This window comes from Dermochelys coriacea, chromosome 4, assembly GCF_009764565.3.
Source record: "Dermochelys coriacea isolate rDerCor1 chromosome 4, rDerCor1.pri.v4, whole genome shotgun sequence".
Lineage (NCBI taxonomy): Eukaryota > Metazoa > Chordata > Testudines > Dermochelyidae > Dermochelys > Dermochelys coriacea.
Genome location: NC_050071.1, coordinates 112,141,436 through 112,162,717, shown reverse-complemented (window position 1 = coordinate 112,162,717; position 21,282 = coordinate 112,141,436). Strand labels below are relative to the sequence as shown.

At 39.2% G+C, this 21,282-nt stretch overlaps 1 protein-coding gene across 1 annotated transcript in view; it reads left to right on the top strand.

The window, feature by feature from the left end:
• Window positions 1-21,282, top strand: part of SLIT2 (slit guidance ligand 2) — a 194,954-nt gene that overhangs the window by 58,653 nt on the left and 115,019 nt on the right. The window contains exons 7-8 of the mRNA XM_043514071.1: window positions 17,567-17,638; window positions 18,279-18,350. Coding sequence (XP_043370006.1) covers window positions 17,567-17,638; window positions 18,279-18,350 — 144 coding nt within the window. The remainder of the gene's footprint in view (window positions 1-17,566; window positions 17,639-18,278; window positions 18,351-21,282) is intronic.

Below are 21,282 nucleotides of genomic sequence, written 5' to 3'. Positions count from 1 at the left end.
AAATTTATTTGAATTCACAGCTCTTTCAGGTTCCACCAAACTTATTGGGATTTTTTTTTCTGCATAGGTTCTCTCTATTGAACTCTATCAGCTATAAGGGCTGTTTTATTTGCCCTTAAGGTTATCATATCCAATAAGTCTCTTCACAAGCATCCATTTCCACATATAAATTTTCCAGTAATCTGGATCTCCCTCCCTTGAGTTGCATTTCACAGCTCATATTCCACACTGGATGCCTTAGAATGCTCTCTAGAAGTGATTCTGGGTTCCTTGGTATGTGATACACTCTGGCACATGACAAAATATGAAATTCCTAAAAAATCAAAATAATCAAAGTAGAAATCCAGCAGTGAGGCTATTAGACCTCCTAGTCACTGGATCTTCAAAAGTAAGTAATAAGATGTTCAAAGTAATAGGTCAGGAAGCTGTTTGTGGTGTGGGCTGATTTATGAAAAGTCTGGCTCTTATTTTGTTGAACTAGTTAATACTCATAATCAGATAACTCTTCCTAAAATCCCTTTCCTCAGCATAGTGGTATGAATGGAAGAGAAAATAAAAAAGTTTGCAGTAGAATGGATTTTGTTATACTTTAGACTGATAAGATGCCCTGCTGTGATAAACATAGCCAAGTGTAAACAAGCATTTAAGCAATCAAAGTTGGGAATTAATTTCTTTCCCCCAACCTTTGGTCGGAAGGATGGGGTCAAAAGCAGTATTTTTATTGTTGTTAGCAGCTGCTGTTGAAAAGGCAGGAAAAGTCCCAAAGTACATAATATATGTAGTGAGGAAATTTCAGGAATCCAACTTCATTCCTTTGTGTAATGAAAAATCACTGAATTCTTGAATACTGTGGTCTTCAAAATAAAGTTTGCTCATTCTGGAGTAGGGAATCTTTTTCAGTGTGAGTGCCGAAAATCTTATTTGTTTAGCTGTCACATGCTAACTTTTCTGATGTTTTATTTGTCAGTTCCCATATTTTTATACCTTCCTACCTGGCTTCTCTTTCAAAAGTATTCCCAGTTTATTGTCTTTATTCCTACTCTCATTTTCTTCTATCTCATCCTCTCTTTGATGGCATTTTTATTCTTCTTCCATGAGTCTGTCATTCACTTTGTGCTACACAAGGTGCTAGTTTACATCTGTGTAAGTAGGGGAATATCAGGCAGGATCAGAAGGTGGTATTACCCCCTTAGAGAGTACAGTATGTTTATAAAATTTGTTGATGACACCAAGCAAGGAGGGGTTGCAATCACTTTGTAATATAGGATTAGAATTCAAAATGACCTTGAGAAATTGGAGAATTGGTCTGAAAACAACATGAAATTAAGTAAAGACAAGTGCAAAGTACAACACTTAGGAAGGAAAAATCAAATGCACAGCTACAAAATGGGGGAATACAAAAGATGGTAGTACTGTTGAAAAGGATCTGTGGGTTATAGTGGATAAGAAATTGAGAATGAGTCAACAATGTGATGCAGTTGCAAAAGAGGCCAATATCATTCTGGGGTGTATTAACAGGAGTGTCACATGGAAGACATAGGAGCACTGGTGAGGCCTCAGCTGGAATACTGTGTCCAATTCTGGGCACCCCACTTTAGGAAAGATATGGACAAATAGAGAGTTCAGAAGAGAGCAACAAAAATGATAAAAGATTTAGAAAGCCTGATCTCTTAGGAAAGGCCAAAAAACCTGGACATGTTTCATCTTGAGAAAAGTCAAGGGAAAGGGGTGGGGGACACATTGAATAATGGTCTTCATATATGTTAAAGACTGTTATAAGGAGGACAATGATCAATTCTTCTCCATGACCACTGAAGGTTGTGTAACCCATGTGCTTAATAGGGAGATATCTCTTTAAGAGAGCCCTTGGTAGGAGGTAGGAGAGAGTTATGTCCGGGTCATTGTTTTTTTGTTTTGTTTTTTTGTATGTTTGGCAGTTGGTAAGAGGCCCAGTTTTTGCAACACATGGGTCTGAGTCTACCCTCGCCGATGCTTATTTCGCTCAGCCATAACTGCAATGACTTTAATGGAGTTACTCCTGATTTACACCAGTGTCAGTGAGAGGAGAACTAGGTCCATATGTACAGTATTTGTGATTTGTACCAATAGGCCCAGGTTACAAATCATAGAATATCAGGGTTGGAAGGGACCTCAGGAGATCATCTAGTCCAATCCCCTGCTCAAAGCAGGACCAATCCCCAATTTTTGCCCCAGATCTCTAAATGGCCCCCTCAAGGATTGAACTCACAATTCACAGGAGAAGCTGAGCCCAGGAGCAGAAAGCAGGCTATTGTTCCTAACTGTGAAGCATTTTGCAGCAGGGTTTCTTTGAATCTATATACTTAACTGAGTGGTTGATTAATCAGTTAGCTCACTGGCTAGTAGTGATTTCAGCAATGGAATAGTCTGCATGGATTACAACTGAAGATTCCTACAAGCAAGTGGAGGGAAGATGTTGTTTTAGACTCAGCAAACTATATAGATTTGGTGATCAAAGACTCTAACTGAGACTTAGGTGAACTAAACCTAAGCTTTTAGGAACCCTCAGTTTCTTCTCATTGTGTTTCTGTGGGGACTGAACAGTTCAGATTTTAATTTGTTTTATTTATTTATGTTTATGTATAACTGTGAAGATAAGGTCTGTGGATTATAAAATTGCCATGTTATGCTATAAAATAGATTATTATTTGTTTCTTTATCATAAGATTTTATAGAGTTATTTAATTACATTCATTTCTTTAGTTCCTTTTGGGACTTGAATGTGGGGAGGCTGATTCTGTTCAATCCTTGCTGAAAATCCTTTGAGACTGAACTCTGGGTCTCCATCTACTTTTCTGTGGGAGTTGTGGGGGGTTATTAGGCACTGGAGAAGGGCAATGAAGTGAACTCTAGCCCACCCAAATTAGCGCCGAACAGACAGGGACTTGAGGATTGCTCAGAGCTCACCTCTGAATTCTTTTGAGGAATATTGCAGTTATAAAAGAATGTGGTGTTATTGAATATTATTGAATATGTGCACTGTATTAATATTATTAAGATAATAGAAATTTGCATCAAATTAGAGTTAGATCCCTGTAGGATCATTTTGGTCAGTGATGTGTCCGCTGTTGATAATACAGCAGAAATTAAGAGGGCTATTAGAATCTTTGGTCATGTGACTAATATGAGGAGGGTGAAGGGAGAACAAAAGGATATTACTCTCTGTGAATTTGATGCTGTTTCTGTGATACACATAGAAAAGAAATGTTTGTTGCAGAAGCTAGGGCAGAAATGGGATATGACATTTTGAGGTTTTGCCATTTATATGCACTTGTTCTGTGCCCAGCATACCTCAGTGCAGGGATCAGGGATATTCTGTGTATTCTGACAGAGGGGTCAAGACTGAGACACGGGCTGTGGTTATACCTGTGGGTGAAAGACAGACTAGGTGGTTAACAGATGCTACACCAGTTATAGACCAAGATCCAGTAGATGCTTCTACTCCTGCTGTGAGTCTCCTTCCTGACGTGCAACTTTTGTTAGAGAGGGTGCTGAAATCTGCCAGTGAAACTGTGACTGAAGTGAAATTTAAACTGAAATGTTTTTTTGGGTAATTCACCCAGACCCAGTGGAGAAGTAGATTATCTTACTTGGCAAGCACAAGCCAAAGAGATGATGGAAGACAGTGAGATTTCTGACAAAGTCAAAAGAAGGAAGATTATTGAAAGTTTATTACCACAGCATTGAAGGTAACAAGGCATCCGCTGTAGAATGCTTTGATATTTTAGAGAAGGCATATGGAAGTGTCATAAGGCTCAATTTTCTGAGACACACCACCACACTAGAGAACAACCTTCTGCACACCTGACTAGACTACATGCATTAGCCAAAGAAATTTTGGAGGCTGGTGGGCAAAAGATACTGTACTGGACTCTTATATACAAGATCAAATTTTCTGTGGCTGTTGGCATGAATCCTTATTAAATACATGCTTAATAAAAGCATTAATTGTAGTGGTAGAAAAAAGAATGTCTCTTATGCCACACTCCTTTTTGAGGTGAGATCCATTGAAAGGGAGTACTCTGATAAACAAAAAAGAAAACTTAGACAAGAACTAGAAGAAAAAGGAAGACTATTGAGTAGGAGTTGTTTGCAGTTGATAAAGGCATCTGAAAATATTTCCAGCGTCCCTGAAGAAGTTAGTGCAATAGACTGAAAGGAGAAATACCTGTAGGCTGAGCAGCAGTTGGTAGGACTGCAGTTGACTCAGCCGAGTTCTGAAATGTCCATTTCAGATACACAGTTTACTCCTCAAAGACTGAAAGAATTTAATAAACAAGCAATACCAAGATTTAACAGAAGAAATCCTTTGTTTTAACTGTTGGCAAATAGGACATTTTCAAAATGAATGTCAGAATTCTCCTGACTCCAACTTAATACATCAGCAACTGACTGGTAGACATTCAAATCAGAGCATGTTTGAGCCAGGAAAAAAAAGAAACAAACAACTCTCAGAACAAGACTGCTAGACAATGGGTTCAGGAGACAGATGTTACCCAAATGGGTGTCAGTGAGGCCATCCAGAAGTTAGTGGGACCTGCTTGTCTTGGCTATGTTTGCCTAGATGGGGTAAAGAGTACCTGCTTAATAGTTACTGGGTTCCCAAGTTACTTGCATATGTGAAACTGTCTATTATGAGCATGTATCTTATCAAAAGTTACAGTCAATTGGCAGTATAGTTCAGATAGAAGGGGCAGGAAGGCAAATGGTTCCATACATGGGCTATATAACCTTGAAGATACAATTCCCAAAGTTAATCTTTGGGACTAACAAACAACATGAGGTACTAGTCTTGATTTGTCCAGACCAATGTATGAATCAACAAGTGTTGGCGCTCAGAGGCACCAATGTGCTGAAACATCTTGTAGAAGACTGTAAGAAGAAATGGGGTCCTGAATTCTTAAGTAGGATTTCATTACCAAATGAGTGGGCTGAAACTTGTAATCAGTTTTTACGCAGTCAGAAGTTATAGCAAGAAGCTGATGAAGGCGCTGAAGTGGTCTTGAGAGGAATAAAATCAGTGACAATTCCACTTGGCACATCCAAAACAGTGCCAGGAATTCTGAAGTTTGCTGTGAATGAAATGGAGACTGCTGTAATGCTGGAAGATCTAGGTGTCTCAATTGGACCCAGTGGACTAGCAGTTCTTCCTCAATTTGTTAAAGTCATGGCTCCAGTATGAGAATAGGAGTACATGTCAAAAACTTAACAAAGAAGGATGTCATATTGAAACCTCAATCTGTCATTGCAAAGGGGCAAGTAGCTGAGTGAATAAAACCAGTGCCAACCCATGTTTCAGCAGCTGCGACTAAAGAGAGAGATGGTGTCATACTGCCACTCAGTGTTGAAGGATCCCCTCTCAGTGCTGCTGAGAGGAAAAAGATTGCTGAGACTATGAGTAAGGAAGCTTATAAGGCTTTTGCTGTCCATGCACTTTGTAACCTTTAGGTGGGCTAGAGTTCACTTCATTGCCCTTCTCCAGTGCCTAAAAAAAACGCAACTCCCATAGAAAAGTAGATGCAGACCCAGAGTTCAGTCTCGAAGGATTTTCAGCAAGGATTGCACAGGTCAACCTCCCATATTCAAGTCCCAAAAGGAACTAAAGAAACGAATTTAATCAAATAACTTCATAAAATCTTATGATAAAGAAACAAATAATAATCTAATTTTACAGCATAACATGGCAATTTTATAACCCACAGACATTATCTTCACAGATATATATAAACATAAATAAATAAAACAAATTAAAATCTGAACAGTTCAGTCCCCACAGAAACACAATGAGAAGAAACTGAGAGTCCCCAAAAGCTTACGTTTAGTTCACCTAAGTCTCAGTTAGTGTCTTTGATCACCAAATCTATTCAGTTTTCTGAGTCTAAAATATCTTCCACTCCACTAGGAATCTTCAGTTGGAATCCATGCAGACTCTTCCTCTGTTGAAATCACTACTAGCCAGTCAGCTAACTGATTAATCAACCACTCAGTTAAGTGTATAGATTCAAAGAAAACCCTTTGAAAGGGTTTGAAAGGACAATAGCCTGCTTTCTGCTCCTGGGCTCAGCTTCTCCCAACTCTCACAGGACACATGGCCTTAGGAAAGCAGCTCCCCTGAATGCTTGCCCTCATGGAGTCTGACCCCAGCAACAGGGAACCTATTAGAGCATACCCAAAACTACTACACTCAATTCCAGAAGCTTCTAAATGTGGAGTGCTACATCTGCCTTGCAACAATGACCCAGACACAACTCATTCCTACCTCCCACCTATGGGTCTCTTAAAGAGATATCTCCCTATTAGGCACATGGGTTACAGTTGGACAAGAAATAATGGTCTTAATCGGCAGCAAGGGAGATTTAGGTTAGATATTATGGAAAAAAACCCTAACTGTAACACTACTTAAATTCTGTAATAGACTTCCAAGGGAGGTTGTGGAATCCCCATCACTGGAAGTTTTTAAGAATAGGTTGGACAAACACCTGTCAGGGATGGTGCAAGTTTTCTTGGTCCTGACTCGGCACAAGAGGCTGGATCTGAGGACCTCTCAGGGTGTTTCTACTTAGCAAAGAAAAGTCTTTGGCTGGCCCATGTCAGCCAAATCTGGCTCCAGCTGCAGGGCTGTTTCATTGCTGTGTAGACTTCTGGACTTGTGCTGGAGGCTGGGTTCAAGGACCCAGTGGGATGAGTATTCCAGAACCAAGTTCCAGTCCAGCCTGAGCAATGAAACAGCCCTGCAGCCCAAGCCCCGCGAACCAGAGTCAGCTGGCATGGGCCAGCTGTGGGTTTTTCTCTGCTGTGTAGACACCCTCAGGGCCCCTTTAAGCCCTACATTTCTATGGGTATATTTAAACTGCAATATTAAACCTAGGTTTAGTAGAACTTGAGTTAGCAGACCCTGGATTTGTTAACCTAGAGTTTGAGCCTCTACCTTCATTTGTAACCCCAGGTTAGGAATTGCTTAATTTTGGGTCCTAACTTGTGGCTCCAGTGTCTGCCCTGCATTATGCAGGCCCAAGTCCAACCACCCATATCCCAGACTTCCTATCACCATCTCAAAATTGTGGCCACTCTATCCCTTTGTTCTTCGTGCACTGTGGGAAAACTCGACTGTCCAGAGGATAAAGAAAGTTGGATTGTGGGATATTTTTGGCAGACTCCCAGAGCACATTTACAGTGGGGCCATCTACAATGCAAAGCACTAGGGCTTGAACCCTGGGTCTCGGGTTGGCTCAGACTCTTCACCCCATGGGGTTCTGTGACCTTGGGTCTGAGTCCTTGATTAAGGTCTTTAAGTTATTATATAAGAAGATTATTTGCATAGTGGAATGGTCCTTAATCTAGCAGACAAAGGCATAACAGTGCCTGGAAGCTGAAGCTAGACAAATTCAGACTAGAAGAAATAATAAGGATAATTAACCACTGGAATGACTTCCTTAGGTGTAGTGGGATACGTTACCACTCCAGTCAGGAAGGGGTTAAAAAGCTCCTCTGGGCACAATCATCTCGAACCTGTGTACCTGTGAGCAGGAATGGCTCTGTGATGTCCGTGCCCTTCTCTTCCCACCTTCTCCACCCTCTGAGCAGCTGAGAGGGGTTGGGGTAAATGACTGGCCAATAAGCAGAGCAAAAATAAGCAAAACCAAACACACCCCCAGCCTGTCAATCAGTGGAGGAAAAAGGCAGAGTGGCACAGCAGTTTGGCATCCACGGCAGCCTCCTGGTTCGTGCAAGCTATGAGGCATGTCAAGTCTGGAGAGGGACAGCTCCTTAAATGGGAGGACCTAAGCCCACTGCAGCGTGGCACTCAGAGGGAAGTAGAGCTAGTGCACAGAGCTACCTAGCCCCACACAGCAGGGGCTGCTTAACAGGAAAGCTGCTGAAGAACACTTGCCACTGGACCCTCTGAAGAAAGAAGAGGGACCATCCTTACTATGTTTCCTTTTTAGAGCCCAGGTTGCTCAACCTGGGTCCCTTGGACAACATAGGGGGATAGAAGCCCAGACACCTATGAAGAGACTATTTACCTTTTTGCCTTATTTCTAGTCTGAATTTGTCTAAGTTCCAGACACTAGATCTTGTTACACCTTTGGTAGATCATAGAGCTGCCTTATTATATTTCTGTTCTTCATGTAGGTTCTTATAGACTGTGATCAAGTTACTCCTTAACCTTCCCTTTGATAAGGTAAATAAAGTGAGCTGCTTGAGTCTTTCACTATAAGGCATGTTTTCTAATCATTTAATCATTCTCATGGCTCTTCTTTGAATCTTCTCCAATTTATCAACATCATTCTTGAACTGTGGACACCAGAACTGAACACAGCATTCCAGTAGCAGTATATTTATATATGTATGGTGGGAGGGATATGATAAACTGCATAGCCATGTGACAAATTTCATTTTTCATATTCCTTTGACCACCTTGCATGATCTCTGCCAGGATGTGATCTAGCACATCTCTACCAAGTTGTGCATTTAAACCACAAACTGGATTCATAAAAAGCAGTGAACTGAAGCATCTCAGCAATAATGCTCCAGTAAAGATCAGAATATGAGATGACCCTCCCCATAATGAAAAGACTGAACAAATTCAGTACTAGAGCTTGCTTTTGAGTAGAGAACATTGTTTAGTAGCTTTATAAGGAGAGCTCATCACTTTGTGTGATATAAGTCTCTCTAGCTGCATTTTATCACTTATAATCAGTCCCCTGAAGAAGTATTTGATGGAATGAATAGAGTGGATATTAACAGTTTGGCAAGCTGTAGGATCAAGTTAACAATCATTCCTTATATTCAGATATTTAGCAAGCTGTCAACCAGATTTATTAAACACACAGAACTAGCGTCGGGAATTGTAAAGTGCAAGTGATACAGTACTTCAAAAGTATACTTTTTGTTGTCTTGGACATGGATGATATCACAGATTCCAGTGAAATTCTTTGCTGCTAAAGTTAGAAGCAACATTCTGTAGACACAAGCACTTAGGAGGTGCAGTTGTTGAGAAGAGGGGGTGGAGTACTCTCAGCCTGAAGGCTCCCTAAAGCAAAGAGAGAATATTACTGCTTCCTTTTTCTGAAAAGACTGGCAGATGTTATGTATGATGAGAGATGTGTTGGCTATGTACGGCAATTCTTTAGATTCAGGAGCTACAGTGAATCCCATCACTGAAATCTATTTTCTGTTCTCTGACAGCTGTTTTTGCCATTTACTTTAAAAGCAGATGGGGGAAAATGCAAAGAAGAGCTGTCAGTTTTATTACCATGTATAATCAGCATCTGTGCAATACATTAGACTCATTAAGCAACTTACAATTTCTTCTGTGTTGTAAAAATTCTTCTGGGGTTTCTTGACTTGCTTCTTGCCACCTTCTTGTACATGAGGAAGTGCTGAAATTAAACAGTTTAGATCAATTAAATGCTGAAGCCAGTAACCCTGACCAAAAAACCAACAAGGAGTCTGGTGACACCTTAAAGACTAACAGATTTATTTGTGCATAACCTTTCATGGGTAAAAAACCCACTTTTTCAGATGCATGGAGTGAAAATTATAGATGCAGATATAAATATACTGACATCAGCTACAAACCCTGACCAGATTTGCTCAATGAAATCATGATTGGCTGGATTTCGTGATTGGCTGAAAACAATTACTTGAATAGTTTATTTCTGGATATGATATTTAAAGCTACAATAATCTGTTTTCTTACAGTATAATATATTTTATCATTAATAAATCAATTTTTAGATTTGTTACTGGCCCTTGATAGTGATAGTCATCTCCTCTTAAGCATATAGGTATGGCATATGTCTGTACAGTATAAATTGTCTGCCCATCCCCAGGTTCTAGTGAGCAGGTTTAGTGCATTGAAGCAGTTTTATGTAACCCATCTGCACAACTTAGAGCCAAAATGTTTATTCAGAAAAATACCTTTTTTCTAGAGCAGCATCTAAATACATTCTGTATTTTAGATTTAGATGGAAACAAAGGTTAACGTGAAAATAAGCTTGAATGAGTAGTTTTAAATGTCTGCACTAATGAGCATCTTTGGGTTATTCAATTATACTGTGTGCTGTAAGTTTAGAGGACACAAGAACTTCCCATTGAAATGTGTTAAGTAATTTGCATGTCACAATGATACATCTCTCTGGGGTGCAAAGGAGAAGGAGCAATCTACTCATCAGGAGCATAATTTGATTTGGTTAGTTTGGGAATTGCAGCTGCAGAGAGTACCTCCATATTCTAGAATAAAAGTGGATACTGAAATCAGTGTGTATATGTAGTGGTGGGCACAGGAAGGATTTGGAGTGGTGGGTAGAACTCTTCACAGTATATTTCCTGGATAGAAGTAAATAGGGAATAGTCATTGAAAGGTGTTTCACGCAAATTAGCAACTTGATCATCAAAACCAGGATTTCATTGTAGAGAAACCCCAACAAAAAAAAAGAGAGATAATGCCATGAACATTAATTATTGTTTTTGTGGTGGCAAGGGCTTTATAAGGAGATCATCTTAGATGATGAGCAGTCTTTCTGAGAGAGTCCAATAATTGATGAAGCATTTACTTAACTGTAGTCCATTATCTTATCTTATTTAACATGCTGCTAGAATTGGCTGTGGCTTTTGAAGGAGAGACCATAGCCACTGTTTTGTGATACATATGTAATCACTTCTTATAAAAAGAAAAAGGTATTTTGAGGTTCAGGTAAGAGGAGATATTTTGAGAAAGACATTTGCTATAACATCTATAGTGAACATTACAGATTCTCACAACATTTTGCACTCCTGCAGTATAGCACTTTAGGCTGAGCCATGTGGTTTATGAACACTGTGTAGTTGTTTTTTCAGCCCTAGCTAACTAAGCACAGTTGTATTCAGGAATTCAAAATATTTCATTTAATATGAGGCACAAATATAAAGAAGTGTTTTTAATTACTGTGGGTTTTATCAGAAGGATACAAATTTCCTTGAGATATTACTCTATCTGTGCTTTGTGACCCTGGAATGTGTCTAATTAGATTTTTCACAGAATGATGGATGCAAATTTGGACTATGTAAAATTTCAGTTGATTCTGGGCAGGTAAAGAAGAAGATTAGAGGATAACAAAGCTTGAAAACATGAATTTGATTTGCTTTCTTTATGGACAACATGGGGGTGTAAAAGATTTTTCTTCTGTGTTTATATAATCTGATTTAACATTTTTTCTCTCTTGCACTAACCTCTTTTTCTGAAATGTGATGTGTTTTTAGAGTGTACACATTAGTTGAAGGTAATAAAAGGCATATTTAGATGATCCTACTATAACAAATCCTTTATCCTTGTAAGTTTATCCCAGCACTACATACTGAGTTTGTAAATCAGACCATACATCAGACTGTAAATTTTCTACTAAAAGGAAGCATTTGGTAAAACTGACATGGTGCTTATTTTATTACACACACTGGTAACTTGGTAGTTCATTAGTCAGCTGTAGCACTTTTTCTATTTTTAGAGCTGTATTTTGTGGACAAAATTGTACAGTGGTAAATTTAATATGTCATTCTTGCCATAACAAACTACAAATACATTAAACTACAAAATGTTGAATTAATAAGCAAGCAGAAATCAAATAGCAATTTGAAAAATTCAGTTAGGCTAAGTATCTGATGTAACACAAGGCCACCGTGTCACCTTATTGGGCCTAGATGTTTTACAGGATAATTGATTTTTTTAAAATAGTTGTAATATATAAATTTCACCCAAATAAACACGGAAAGGTCAGAATATCACAGTTAAGTGCCTTCCTTATGATACAATATTTAATAATAATAATTAATGATTACATACTGTCTATTAGTATCATATAGTCTTTCCCTACCAACTTATATGGAGCTTTTTCTAATGTTTTTCTATTCTTGTATAATTCTACTATTCTCATAAGTTACAATTGTCACAAAACGAAGTATTATCCAACTGTGGTGGAGGTGGGGGCTGTATGTTTGTTTGTAGGGAACAGATGGGTAGGTTTAAAGAGATTATTAATTCCCTATGAATATACGTCAACATTTCATATATTCTCAAACAGCATGAACAACCACATAAATATTATACCAACTTGGACCATAATTATTATAACACATTGTAGCACTAATGTATTGTTCTTTGAAACCAAGAGATCTGAATATATTATATGCTAAGGCTGAAGGATTTTACTGTTACCTGAAAAGATTTATATATATAATCCTCTGATTAGTAAGAAAAACTGTTTTACCTGCAATCTCCTGTTGCTGCTTTTTGATAAGCTGATTCACCTTTGTGGAATCTTAATTGATTTATAAAGTATTATCCAGACATCTGAGCACTCCTGGAAAATCAGGAGTGGTTAGAGGTAGTCTACAAAATACAGAGCGGGTAAGATGAAGATAAGCAATTCATATTTGATTGTCATCATCTTGTCTGACACTGGAGATCATCAAACCATCAATCTCTGTAGTTTGAGTTTACAAGCCAGAATCTGTAGCTGAGGCTGTTGGAGACTCACACCCAGGATGGCTCAGCAGGGTAGATGTGTAACACAGACTATTCACTGCCACACATGTGCAAGAATCTGTTTTCTCAATATATGAAAACCTTTAGGCGTAACCCAAGAAGTTAAGAAAATTAAATAGTCCTGAACTTAATCAGAATACATATCATAGGTGTGAAAACGATTAACAAAGAGATAAATAAAGAACAAGAATGAATAGTCAGTTTTCATTATGGCAAAAAGTTAAATCCTATGCCACAGGTTTCAATATCAGTGTTAAAAATATTTATTAATAATCTAGGAAAGAGTTGAGTGGAGAGGTGGAAAAATTTACAGATAACACAAGATTATTTAGATTAATTAAAACAGAAGTTTTAGGAACTTCAGAGGGACCTTAAATTCATAATACAATGACTGATTAAGTACAATGTTGACACATGCATGGTAATACATATTAGGATAAAATAATATAATTGTAACTCAGCATGCATGCCCCTTTAAGAGCAGGTGAATCAGTGTGCCTTTTATTGAGGCTTGGCCCTTTAAGGCAAGGGGATTTTGGACAGCATTGTTCCCCTGGACAGTCCAGAAATCAGGTGACCAAGAGGCAGCATGTGACTAGCAGGCTATATAAAGAAATGACTGTCGTTCAGAAAGGAGGTACCAGAGTCAGGGCAAGATCAGGAGAATAGCTACAAAGTTTTCTGTAACTTTGTGTGACATTTTATGCAAATTATTTAATTAGCCAATTGCATGTGCCAATAACATCCTTTTTTGAAATACTATGTGGATTTAGTGGTGATGAAAGGTGTTGGATTGAGACTAGATTTCTTTACACAGTTCCCCCACCTAGTGGGAGTAAGGTATGAAGGACAGACTCATAGATTTCAAGGTCAGAAGGGACCATCGTGATCGTCCTGTACATTGCAGGTCACAGAACTTCACCCACCCACTCCTGTAAGGTTTCTCATAACCTCTGGCTGAGTTACTGAAGCCCTCAAATTATGGTTTAAAGACTTCAAGTTACAGGGAATCCACCATTTACACTGGTTTAAACCTGCCAGTGACTCGTGCCCCATGCTGCAGAGGAATGCGAACTCCGCCCTGGTTCTCTGCCAGTCTGACTTTGGGAGAAATTTCTTCCCAACCCCAAATATGGCTATCGGTTAGACCCTGAGCATATGGGCAAGACCCACCAGCCAGATACCTGGGAAAGAATTCTCTGTAGTAACTCAGAGCCCTCCCAATCTAGTGTCCCATCTCCGGCTGTTGGAGATATTTGCTGCTAGCAGTCACAGATCAGCTACATGTCATTGTAAGCATAACATCCCCTCCATAAACTCATCAAGCTCAGTCTTGAAGCCAGTTAGGTTTTTTGCCCCCACTGCTTCTCTTGGAAGGCTGTTCCAGAATTTCACTCCTCTGATGGTTAGAAACCTTAGTCTAATTTTAAGCCTAAACTTGCAGGTGGCCAGTTCATATGTATTTGTTGTTGTGTCCATAGTGGTGCTTAACTTAAATAACTCCTCTCCCTCCCTGGTATTTATTCCTCTGATATATTTATAGAGAGCAATCATATCTCCCCTTAGCCTTCATTTGTTTAGGCTAAACAGGTTCTTTGAGTCTCCTCTCATAAAGTAGGTTTTCCATTCCTCTGATCATCCTAGTAGCCCTTCTCTGAACCTCTTCCAGTTTCAATTAACCTTTCATAAACATGGGAGACCAAAATTGCACACAGTATTCCAGATGACAGGACCTTTATTCTTTGCAAAAGAAGGGGGCAGAGGCTTGTGGGAAGCCAGAGGGTTGTCTGAAAGGGGGTTTGGTTACTGGGCAGAAGGGAACCTGAGCGTGCAAAGTGGGGATTGCCTTGGGATGGCATTGGTTCCATTCACTCATGTCCCCTATATTAGTCATTAGCTCCCATCACCCTAATTTTGTTCCTCCATTAGTCACTGCTCTCCACAACAACTGCTTCCTTTTAGCTGCCTTAGCACCCTCTGTCCCCACCTTTCCTTCAGGTAGCCTCTCACCTCCCCTTCCCTGTCCCCTGGTAGCTCTTGCCACTCAATTCTCCAACAGTTTCTCTGTCCTCCCTATTTTGTACCACTAGTTCCTTGTTTCCCTTCCTGCTTACCCACTGTTGCCCCTCAACTCTCCTGCCCGTGCACTGACACTGTGCTGCTGCTTCTCCGCTGAGCTACACGTGGCATTGGGGGAAAGAGTAGCCAGATGGGGAGGCAGAGATGCTACCTAGCGGTATGTTCAGCAGATGCCACAGGAGCCTTTGGTGGAAGCCATGATAGACTGCAGCCCAGAACCACATGATTGCCTAGGCCCACCAGAATGCATGACATCCAGGCTGCTCTTTTTGGGAATATGTGAAGAGAGACTTGGTGCATTTGCTGGAGCTCACTATCTCCCTTTGGTCCATTCCTCAGTCTCTCTTCTCTCACCATTGGTTGTGATTAGAAGGATTAGGAAAGGCTTGTCCTCTTGTCTTTTGCTTGCTCACAGCCTTCCCTGAAGGAGAGGAGGAATAGGTATTGCTGCTGGGGTTTGTACAGTGAATTTTTATCTCTGGCAATGTGCAGAGCTGCTTGGGATTAAACGGAATGGGGCCTAGCTGGTCAGGTCTCTTGTGGGAACTAGGACTGTCCTTGGTGGCTGCATGGGAAGCATCTGGCCCCTGCATCTTTTTTTCCTCACTCATTCTTACAATTCAGATGATCAAATGGGCCCCATAAATGAGAGGATAAAGATGTGGGTATGATGGGATCCCTGGGATACAACCTGGAAGTGTGGGACCACTGTGCTACAGCTCACTAGCTCACGAAAGCTTATGCTCAAATAAATTTGTTAGTCTCTAAGGTGCCACAAGTACTCCTTTTCTTTTTACAGAATTGTAAATCTCTTGCTTACAATTCCCCTGCTGATCAATGGTCGTTTAAAGCCCGTCTAGGTGTGGGTCACCATCCTTTTATCACTAGCAGTGGGTGTCTCCCAAACTCAAACAGCGTATTTCAATAACAATCATATAGCAAAATCTCATAACATAATACCCAAAATGATACACATATTATGACAGAACAATGAGTTTCACCAGATCATGACCTTTCATATGATACCTTGCAAGGCATGCCTTGTATGAAATACCACAACCATGTACCAATGATGAATATGGGAGTTACTAGGTGCTACTTTGAGGTACAGCATGTCACAGTGGGTCTAGCCCACATGATGCAGATGAGCGGACAGTGCTGCATCATGGTTTCAGAAGCCTTTTTGACCAACAATCCCTGCATGAATTTTACAACATGTGATTCCAAATACCCAGTGCAGTAAATTCACAAAACCTAGATTCCTTATGTTAAATAGATTTTCAGTTTTCTATTTTATATTGCTCTGAGGTACACATGTCCAACTCCCATGGATTATGGTAGGATTTGCATGCTTATATGTGAAAAGAGAATATGACCCTTATTTCATAGGCACATTAGGTAGGTTTTGAACTGCAATGTATATGCTGTTTATATTTTGTGGTAGGGCTAGGAAACAGCAAAATAGACAGTATAATTTCATTTTGAAAAGCAAAGCTTCCTATAGTTCTGAGAGTTGCAGAGAATATGAAAAAATCACCATAGTTTACAATCTTATTACTTTTAAATGGATCGTTCTATTTAAACCCGTTGCTAAGACTGTATGTTCCATGGTAAAGATCTCCAAACATTTCCTTTTTATAGATAAGTCTCAGTACATAGTTTTGAATAATTATGTAAAACAATTATTTTTCAATTATTTTGGACTTAATGGGCCAAAATCATCCCTGTCATAACTCCTTTGAAAGCTAAATAGTATTAGCTGAGAGAAATTTGTCATATTATATCTAAATTGACAGTAAACAACTGACAGTTCATATGTATTCACCTGGATCCTCCCTTTATATTTTTATATGGTGCCTTGCCTTTCTGGATGCTGTAACTCTCCGGGAACCTACAGATACAGGTGCATGATGGGAATTTTCAAATAAAAATGGAGTAGCTTTTTTATGATTACAGATAGAACTGTACCTAGAGTTGTAACCCTAAAACACACAATGTTCTCCAAAGAAGTCGCTTCCACTCTAAGAAGGTTTCGGTAGTGCTTGCGAACTGTTTGACTTTGACTTTATAGTAAATGGGCAGTAGAACTTCCTCAGCGTAATCTTTCCGCATGTATACTGCTGATGCTACTATTAATGATCCTAAATAAATCTGCTTACAATGTGTCCTACTGAGATGGGAAACAGGTTCACATTCTACATTGTACATTCTACAGCAATCGTCATCCACATCATTATGCATATATGGGAAAGTGGCAGTTAATGTAGTGTAAAAAGTTAGGCACAATATTGGTTAAAAACAATAGTTGGAAGTGAAGACATGCAATTTTGATACTTGTTACCTAGTAAGCTTAAAGAAATTGTTTAGCAGTTCACATGCAAAACCATGACACCAGCAATGTTGCAAGTGCCAGCATATCTCAGTTATTCAGTGCTAGTAATTCTTGCTCAAATTTTCCTACAACTTAGATATTTGAGTGTCTAACTTGTTTACATAAATCTCTTACTCCATCTAATGTGTAAATATGAATCCCTGACAAGTGTTTGGAGTTTCATAAAAGTGTAAGACTACTAAACTTACATAATTTAGATCTGAAGAAAGAGTTTAATTATTTGTACTTCTTGACTGAATTACACAAAAATCCCAGATAAGTTATATGTCAGATCAGATCAACCTGTAATTTATAGTGTTGCAACTCTGTATGTGAAGAAGAGAACATGCTTATATAGCCAAAAATTGATTTTTTGAAATTAAAACAATTACTGGCCCTGATTCTCATGGCATAAACCTGTACTATAGTAGAAGGGAAAAGTAACTATGAATAAATACATCTCTGCTAATTTATTCTGACATGAATTATACACATTTTAGATTGTTCTTCAGCATTACATTTTTGTATTTTTATGGTATTGTTTTTCTTTGCAGACGGTTGGAGCAAAATTCAATCAAGGTCATCCCTCCTGGAGCTTTCTCACCATATAAAAAGCTTCGAAGAATGTGAGTGAGAAATATTTTAGAATTATATAAAAACATTTTCATAAAACAGGTCATGGTCATACAAAGAAATTCCCATCAAAGTATGAGTATTTAAGAGTGTTTGACAGCCAAAGGATTAACTAATATGGCTGTCTGATCGCTTAGATCTTATAGTGCCTTTGTCATGTTAATAACAATCGCTGGTAACTCAATGTAATGATACTAAGTAATATGAATGTATATAGAGAGAAAGTGTGTCACTTATGAAAATAATTGCTTAACAGATTTTTTTTAACATATTTTAAAATGACATACCATTGTCATTTTATAATTCCATTGATGGTGTAAGGTCCTGTTGCTATATCAACCTAACTCAAAGAATGCTTCATAAAATATATTTAACTCTTTTATTATGAAAAATAAATCTAATAATCATTTTGTATGACTATTTATATTATATAACCATGTGATATTTCAGTGTAATATGGTGATTTTAGTGCTTTGATGTTTTAATTTTTCAACTTTGTCTCACAAGGCCAAAATAAATATTTAGGTTTAGCCTTTTCTCCAATGACAGAAGCTAATTACATAATATTTTAATAGTTAATTTTCTGTGGAATGGGTTAGAATTCATTTAATATACCCTTGTTTCTTATTTTAGTGACCTGAGCAATAACCAGATCTCTGAGACTGCTCCAGATGCTTTCCAAGGCCTGCGTTCTCTCAATTCACTGTAAGTATCAATGTGATTTTCTCAAAAGAAAGGCAAAATTTCTAACACTTGTGGTATTCAATTTTTTAAAATGCTTGTCTTAATGCAAAATTCTCATTTAATCTTCATTTTTCTTGCCTTTGAAAGCTGTAAGATAACGTCAGAGATGTCAGAACTATAACCTGACATCATATTGTGGCTGAACACTAAAATTTCTTAGATTCAGGTCTTGAGAAGGATCCATGTGCTACTAATGTAAAAAGGTCCCAGCTGGATCCTTTGATAACTTGGAGCAGTAAGCCAGTCGGTATGGAAAATGCACCTCTTCTCATGCCATATTCACTCATGTTAAATTGAAAAATATTGCCTGGAGTAAACTCGTGATGATTTAAAATTTGTTCCATGTTGAAAATTGAGGGGTTTGTCCCCTTTTTATCATTATGGTTAGCAGAAATTATGACAATTCACGCTAATCAGTTTTATAAATAAGCTTACAAAGTGATAGCCTCAAGCTACTTTACCCGCCATCAGTTAGAGAACAGGACCTTTTGTTTTTTCAACTTCTGTCATTTGATACTTAATTATAATTAAGTACTGTTTTACTGCTCCTACTTGACTTTGTTTTCACAGAATTGGCTACTTCAGAAATACTTTGAAGTGGAATGGAAGTTCATACAGTTTCTTTAAAATTACTTCCTTTGCAGACAGGGCTTCCACTACTTTGGCTGTTCTAAAGGATTCTAAATATAGTGATTTTTTGTGTGTTTGTTTGTTCCCCTAAGGAGCATCCATTTTATTTTCACACATCCCATTCTAGCTGCTTTTTCACATTAAAGATTGGCTCCTCTTAAATCTGTATAGGAAGATGCTATGCAAGCTGCTTCTCAAATTGCTTCAGCAGAAATTGTCTAAGTACCTGGAACCAGCTGTTCTAAGAAAAAAATCATAGTTGTAATTAATTTTTCTAACTAAAAGTAAAAATTAGGAAATTATGGATTTTAGAGAATAGATCTTTCGACATAAGCATTTACCTAATGAAGAGAGATTGCCCTCTGTGAAATCTCTCCTCAAATAATACTTTTGAAGATCTGAAAGGGTAAATGATTATAGCATTCTGTGATTTAGTTAAGAAAAATATTGCACAAGTGCTACCTACAGGAAATCTTGACTTAAGGAGCTAAATGTAACTTGCTCTGGTTTTCCATGTATGGGCTGGTCTCTTTGTAAAAGGCACTGGTCTGGGAATTGAAGACTTGGGTTCTGCTCCCTGCTCTGCCATCGACGTGGTGTGTGATCTTCAGCTAATAATTTTATTTTTCTGCGCTTGACTTTCCTCATCTGTAAAATGGAATGTCATATGTATCCTCTTAGTAAAATGCAATGAGATCTTTGGATTAAAAAGTGCTAGAAAAAGAGCTAAATCTTATTGTACTGTGTGCATATACCATAATACACATTTTATTAGTCTGTGTTGTTTTCTTAAGGTTGCAAAGCCAAGAACTCAAAAGCTAGGAAGTACCATATATACTCATTCATAAGCCAAATTTTTTTTAGTAAAAAAGGGAAGCACCAGAGAAGGGGGTCGGCTTATGAACAGCTATAGAGCGGGAGAGGTGGGACACAGCCCCTCCCCCACAACAGAGGGTGGCAAGAAGAGGCAGCACAGCCAGAAGGGAATAGGCAGGGCCAGAGTTTCTCTGCTTCTGACCACGCTGCTCTCCCAGAGGCTCTGAAGCAGCTGCAGGTCTGGGGCTGGCAGGCTGTACCCGTGCCCTCCCAGAGCAGGCTGTGGCCACGCTGCCTAGCCCGCGGAGCACACTGCAGCCATGCCACTGGCCCAGCCCACTGGAACATGCTGCGGCGGCACCACCCGGTCTGGCCCGCTGGAGCAGGCTGCGGCCACGCTGCCCAGCCTGTAGGCCAGAGACATCCTCCCCTAGCCCTCCCCAGATAAGGTGGGAAGGGATAGGATGGGGAGAGTGTGGGGGTCCCAGGCACGTGGTTACTCCCTTGACCCCCAGCTTCTGCCCCCCCCAAAAAAATTTCCCCACCAGTTGCTGTCCCGGCCCATCAGAGTAAGCAGCTGGCATGCCGGGACACTTTGTTTCCTTAGGTTTACCTCCGTGCCTGCAGCCGCTCAAGGTAAACAAACCATCTCTACCCGCTAGTGGCTTATCCTGATGGCCTGGGAGCCAAAGTTTGCTGACCCCTGAATTATAGGGTCAGTTTATGAATGGGTCATAAATATTTTCCATTTTTACTTATCCATCTTGGGGGGGTCGGCTTATAAACAAATCGGCTTATGATCAAGTATACACAGTATTATTGCTGCATTTTTTTTTTTATTTTACAAACCTACTTTAACATGCACATCGGTTGTTGCCTCCAGGGTCTTCACAAGGTGCCATTGTTGGTCTCAGAGCTGCAGTTTGGGAACCTTTAGTACGATATATAATTTTTTACTGGCCTTTTAACTAATTTTCTTAGTCAAATGAACATTCTGACTTATATCATGTGTCACAGTAAAGAAGGTGATATATTTCATTAGGAGATATGGCAGATCACGTGTTAGGGATTAGCAAGTAAACTCTTCCACTTCTGAAAGAGTAGGATAGGGTTTTATTTTAGTGTCTGCTTTAGAATCAACAGTGAGAAACAAATTCAGACAAATCTTTAGTATCAGGGTGTCTCTGTCATAGAATCATAGAATCATAGAATATCAGGGTTGGAAGGGACCCCAGAAGGTCATCTAGTCCAACCCCCTGCTCAAAGCAGGACCAAGTCCCAGTTAAATCATCCCAGCTAGGGCTTTGTCAAGCCTGACCTTAAAAACCTCTAAGGAAGGAGATTCTACCACCTCCCTAGGTAACGCATTCCAGTGTTTCACCACCCTCTTAGTGAAAAAGTTTTTCCTAATATCCAATCTAAACCTCCCCCATTGCAACTTGAGACC